Source organism: Wolffia australiana, chromosome 19 (genome assembly GCF_029677425.1).
Source record: "Wolffia australiana isolate 7733 chromosome 19, ASM2967742v1".
In the NCBI taxonomy this organism is placed as follows: Eukaryota; Viridiplantae; Streptophyta; class Magnoliopsida; order Alismatales; family Araceae; genus Wolffia; species Wolffia australiana.
Genome location: NC_135853.1, coordinates 3,013,688 through 3,019,723, shown reverse-complemented (window position 1 = coordinate 3,019,723; position 6,036 = coordinate 3,013,688). Strand labels below are relative to the sequence as shown.

Here is a 6,036-nt window from a genome sequence, read left to right as displayed (position 1 = left end):
GGGGACTTACTGGACGTCACCACTCTCGTCGGTTGCTCCTAAAGTAGCGTCGGCCCTTACTCCAGGTACCAGGAGACAGAGTGTTAGAGAGAGAGAGAGAGAGGGATGTAGGGAGAGAGAGATAGCTACCAGGAGAGAGTGAGGGATGGAGAGAGAGAGGTATAGAGAGAGAGAGAGAGAGAGAGAGAGAGAGGGATATAGAGAGAGAGAGAGAGAGACGTTGTTTTCCGCCGCCGGAATTTTTCCCAATTTTGCGGCCTTAAATGCTCACGTTTTTTGGCTTTGCCTTAACATGACGGAATTCCTCGGCCTCGGAAATCCCGTGCAAAATATCAATTCATTCAAGCCATCCAACTTACTATAAATACAACATCCACTATGTAAGGGTATTCCCGTAGTTTATGGAAATACAAGGGGCTCTTTTTAGGCGTAGGTCTCCTTAAAACTATCTGCACGATTGAAGATGGCGACTTCCTGTTCGTTCCCGATTTGAACTGCCGCGCTCTCTCAACCGCTGAAGAGTTCTTCCGATCTTCCTTCGAAATCTGCTCAAGTAGACGGCCAGTTCGCGATCGAGGCAAGCCGGAAGAGGTCGCCAATCCCCGTGATTCAGCGGCGAAATGGCTGAAGCAAGCAGCTGCCATGGCGGAGCGTCCTCTGTAACCCTAGCTCGGGAGTGGTGGATGGGAAGAGTAGAGATTGATACGTCTGCACCGTTCGAATCGGTGAAGGAAGCTGTCACGTTGTTCGAAGGCACCGACCTCTGGAAGTCGGCGCAGAATCGTCAGCCGATCCGTTCCCCGGCGGCGGTAACCGACTCTCGCTTTCGATATTAAATATGAGTCTATCTGCAGCTACTGATTTTTTTATCCGGTGTGTTTTGGATATTTTAAGCGAGTGTCGCGTTTCACGTCTCTCTCAGCGTGTGATCCGCGCCTATGGCGAAAGGGACGGGGAGATCTGTATATTTCTTGTAGCTTTCGCGTTTTGGAATCCGTCTTCCGTCGTCTTTAATTTCCTGTGATTATTCCTATAATATTATTATACGTGTTTCGGCATAGGGATTATTTCATTTGGGATTGGGGGTTTGAGATCGATCTTACAATCTGATTAGTCCTTTTTTAGTTTCTATTTCTGGGCCTAATACGTATGATCTCTTAAAATTCGCGTTGTAATTCAATCACATTTGATGTTTACCATTTGTTCATTTGTTCAGTCGTCAACCTTGATTAATTCTTCCTCGGTCTGAAATATTTGGAGACGGTTATTTTTGCATAATTTCTCCTTCATCTGTAAAAACTTTCTGATGCTCTTGAATTACGCGTTCAGGAGTTGTCGTGCGCCGATGTTCTTGCGATTAGAGAGCAGACTGAAAATATGGAGAAGGAGCTTGTGCTCAAAGAAAGAGAAACTCTGGATGTGCTGAAAGAGCTGGAGTCGACAAAGATGATTGTGAACGAACTCAAGATGAAGATCAAAGAAAAGGTCTCTCAAAACATTCAACCGCCTCCGGGAGATGAACCGGCGATAGAATCTAGCGACATTAAAGAAGAAGATCAAAGGAATATCGTGAAGATCAAAGAAGAAGAAGCCTCCAAAGTGATTCAATCTTCTCCGAAAGATGAACAGGCTAAGCAAACAAAGAATATTAAAGAAGTTGGCGAAAAGATTCTACTCTCTCAGGAGGATGAACATGAGAAGCAGTCAAAGAACATCAGTGAGGAAAATCAAAGAAACATCGTGAAGATCAAAGAAGAAGAATCCTCCGAGAAGATTCAACCCACTCCGGAGGATGAAGTGGCAGAAAATCAAAGAGGAAACCTTCTTAAGATCGACGGAGGACAGGAAGTTTCTGAGAAGATTCAGGCGAATGAATCAGGAAAATCCACACCTGGGCCAAGATTAATCCTCGAAGAATTAAAGCAGGCAAAGTTCAATCTCACCCGAGCCAGCGGCGGATTAATCGATGTTAAATCATCCGTGGAATCTCTCAGCAGACAGATCAAGATGGAGCGTGCTGCCCTCGACAAAACCCGAGAAAGAATTCGGAAGAACTCGTCAAAGATCTCGGAGCTGGAGAAGGAGCTGCATCAGACAAGGTTGATGATCCAGTTCTCAAGAATCAATGGCTGCGGCGGCGCCACGTACCCCCCGGACATCTCCCTGGAGCTCCACAAACTCAATTCTGAGGTGGACCAGTACAAGAAAATGGCCGAGGCCGGGGAATCTGAGGTTTCGCGACTGAGGGCTGAGATTGACCGATTAAAGGCAGCGACCAAGACGGCAGAGCTCCGCTTCTTGGCGGCAGAGAAGGCGGCAGACGCCGCCAGAGCGGCCGAATCCAGCGCCGTTGAAAAAGTCAAGGCGGCGGAATCCAAGAATTCTGGGGCTACAATCACTCTGGCCAAGGAGGAATTGGAAGATCTGAGCAAGAAAGCACGGGAAGCCGAGGAATTGTGCACGGAGAGGATGACGGCAGCGATGGCGGCGGTGGGCGAGGCGAACGCATCCAAGGAGGAGATGCTCTGGCGGGTGGAGGAAGCCACCATGGAGCTGAAAGCCAGCAGGAAAGCGTTAATCGAGGCGCTGGCGGCAGCGGAGTCGGCCAGGGAGGGGAAGATCGCGGCCGAGGCGGCGCTACGGCGGTGGCGACGCCGACGCCAGCCCGACGACGCGCCGCGGTTCAAGAACCCCTCCCCGGGGTTGCACCCCCATCATCACCGCCCGACGCTCTCCATCGGGCAGATCCTCTCCCAGAAGCTCAACGGGCCGTCGGATCTGACGGCGCAGACCAGCTTTCGATCCCAGCCGGAGATCTCCTTCGGCCAGATGCTCGCCTCGGCCACCGGGAAGCCGAAGACAAAGAAGCACTTTGTTCTGGCCCGGCTCTCCGTCCTGGGGAACCCGGCCCGGAGCAGTCAAACCGCCCCCAACAGTAAGAAGAAGAAGAAGAAGAAGACGATAATGGCCCAAGAGCCCCAACCTTCTACGAAGCTGACACGTGGATAGCCACCAGCCGTCTCGGCGGGGCCCACCAGGGGGGAATCAAGTATTATACCTCTTCAGCGGTGGGGCCCGTGGCCCATCGCGGCGAGTCAATTGTGGGGCCCTCCGGGCGTCTTTAAACTCGGGAGAGCGCGAGGAGGGGAGGGAGAGAAGAAGACATGGCGGGGGAGGGGAGAGAGAAGAGGGTGGTTTTGGGGAGGTACGAGCTGGGGAGAGTGCTGGGGAGGGGGAGCTCGGGGAAGGTACACGTGGCGCGAGATCTGAGCTCTGGGAAGAGCGCCGCCGTGAAGTGCATAAGCCGGGAGCGGATCCAGAGGAGCGGGCAGGCGGCGAACGTGGAGCGCGAGATCTCGATCCTACGGCGGCTGAGGCACCCTCACATCGTACGGCTGCGCGAGGTCCTGGCCACGCGGTCCACCATCTACCTCGCCATGGACCTGGCCAAGGGCGGGGAGCTCTTCTCCAAGCTGGCCGCCGGCCGCCTCCCGGAGGACCTCAGCCGCCGGTACTTCCACCAGCTCATCTCCGCCGTCGGATACTGCCACGCGCGCGGCGTCTTCCACCGCGATCTCAAGCTCGAGAACCTTCTCCTGGACGAGAAGGGGGACCTGAAGCTGGCCGACTTCGGGCTCGGCGCGGCTCGACCGGCCGGACCGCTGCGGACCGTGTGCGGCACCCCGGCCTACGTGGCGCCCGAGGTGCTGACCGGTGGGCCCTACGCGGGCGGCTCGGCGGACCTCTGGTCCTGCGGGGTCGTCCTCTTCGCGCTCGCCGCCGGCTACCTCCCCTTCAACGGCCTCAACCTCATGGCTATGTATAAGAAGATTATCGCGGGCCGGTTCCGGGCCCCGGGCTGGTTCTCGCCCGGGCTGGCCCGGCTCCTGACCCGGCTCCTCGACCCGGACCCGGGATCACGAATCACGGTCCAAGGGATCGCGCTCGACCCCTGGTTCCGGGCCGGGCTCGACGAGTCAGCCTGGGCCGCCATGACCGCGGCCGGGGACGAGCCCCTGGCCAAGCCCGAGGCCCCGCCCCCCGCGGACGCCAACGCTTTCAGCATAATTGGGTTCGATCTGGCCGGCCTCTTCGAGCCCCGGCCGCGGTGGGCCCGGGCCGTGGCCCGCGGCCCGGTGGATGCGGCGTTGGTGGCCGTCGTGGTCGCGGTTGACGGTCCCGGGGTTGAGGTGCGGCGTGATGCGCCCGGCCGGGTGGTTGTTCGGGGGCCGGGCGGGGTGTTGGTTGCGGTTGTCGGCGCGAGCCGGCTCGCCGCCGGGCTCGTGCTCGTCGAGGCGGAGATGGGTCAGGGGCCCGCGCCTGGGCTTGAGGGGTTCTGGGATGAGAGGGTCTTGCCTGTGATGAGCAGGCTGAGAGCTGACTGTTGAGGTTGGGGGGTTTTTTTGGGTAGGTTGATTGGTAAGTTGGTCGGGTGTACAGGAGGGGAATTAGTGGCAATTGCCGTATATTCTCTCTTGCTCTCGTGGTATCTCTCCCTTGTAGTATCTGTTTTTCCTTCTGAATTTTGGACAGAAGGGGTGAAAGTCGAGGTTTCGTTTTTATCAGCTTGCGGTTTCAGTCTCTCTTGGTCTTTCTCCATCTCTTACTACCATAGTGATCTCTCTAGCCTATTATACCCCTCCTGTTTCTCTCTCTTCCTCCTTCCCTCTCTCTCTCCCCAATTTCACCCTCTTGGTTTTCTCTCCCTCACCCATTTCACCCTCTTGTTTCTCTCATTCACTCTCTCTCTCTCTCCCAATTTTATTGTCCTATTTCTCTATCTCTCTCCATTTCACCCTCTTGTTTCTCTCTCTCTATCTCTTTATCTCTCTCTTTCTCGGCCTCCCTTTCTCCCCCCATTTCACCCTGTTGTTTCTCTCTCTTTCTCCCTCTCTCTCTCTCCCATTTCACCCTGTTGTTTCTCTCTCCTTCTCCCTCTCTCTCCCACATTTCACCCTTTTGTTTCTCTCTCCTTTTCCTCTCACTCTCTCTCCTCCATTTCACCCTTTTGATTCTCTCTATCTCTCTCTTTCTCCTTCTCCCTCTCTTTCCCACATTTCACCCTTTTGTTTCTCTCTCCTTCCCCTTCTCCCTCTCTTTCCCACATTTCACCCTTTTGTTTCTCTCTCCTTCCCCTTCTCACTCTCTCTCCCCCATTTCACCCTTTTGTTTCTCTCTCTATCTCTCTCTTTCTCCTTCTCCCTCTCTTTCCCACATTTCACCCTTTTGTTTCTCTCTCCTTCTCCTTCTCCCTCTCTCCCCCATTTCACCCTTTTGTTTCTCTCTCCCTCTCCCTCTCGCTCCCCCTTTCACCGTTTTGTTTCTCTCTCCTTCTCCCTCTCTCTCCCCCTTTCAACCTTTTGTTTCTCTCTCCTTCTCCTTCTCCCTCCCTCTCCCCCATTTCACCCTGTGTCTCATTAATCCTCTCTCTCCATTTCTGCCTCCCGTCCGTTTCTCTCTCCACTTCCCCCGATTTCGCCCTCCTTTCTCTCTCTCTACCCATTTCGCCTCCTGTCTGTCTCTCTCTCTCCCCCTGTCGCCCTTTTCTCTCTCTCTCTCTCTCTCTCTCTCTCTCTCTCTCTCTCTCTCTCTCTCTCTCTCTCTCTCTCTCTCTCTCTCTCTCTCTCTCTCTCTCTCTCTCTCTCTCTGCCCATCTTGTCCTCCTGTCTCTTTCTTTCTCTACCCATTTCGCCCTCCAATGTCTCTTTCTCTACCCATATCGCCCTACCCTCTGTCTCTCTCCCCATGTGGCCTTCCTGCCTGTCTCTCTCTGTTTCGGTGCATACCAAAGGTGGGCAACTTGCGGTTCAACTCTGGCGGCACTCCAAGGCCACGGAGCGCCGTTGGTGTGGGACAAACGGCCCTACCTGATGATGGCAATGCACAATAAAAAAATATCAGCTTAGACAGCACCCTTATCGTTTTCCCACTACAAGGTGTGGCCCTCCTCCCTTGGTGAATTGGGAAGCCTGATGTGCCCATTGTAAACCCCCCTCCATTAGTCAACTCAGAATTTTCATTGGTGCCAAAAAGCCT

General features: G+C 54.5%; 2 protein-coding genes across 2 annotated transcripts; both read left to right on the top strand.

Moving 5' to 3' along the window:
- Positions 1-482: 482 nt before the first annotated feature.
- LOC144715414 (WEB family protein At2g38370-like) lies at positions 483-3,126 on the top strand. The gene is made up of 2 exons (XM_078590319.1): positions 483-809; positions 1,330-3,126. Exons 1-2 carry the CDS (start codon positions 621-623, stop codon positions 3,007-3,009), a joined length of 1,869 nt encoding a protein of 622 aa, XP_078446445.1. The 5' UTR covers positions 483-620; the 3' UTR covers positions 3,010-3,126.
- A 38-nt stretch (positions 3,127-3,164) lies between these two features.
- Positions 3,165-4,565, top strand: LOC144715415 (CBL-interacting serine/threonine-protein kinase 14-like). The gene has a single exon (XM_078590320.1). It carries the CDS (start codon positions 3,165-3,167, stop codon positions 4,386-4,388), a length of 1,224 nt encoding a protein of 407 aa, XP_078446446.1. The 3' UTR covers positions 4,389-4,565.
- Positions 4,566-6,036: the final 1,471 nt, after the last annotated feature.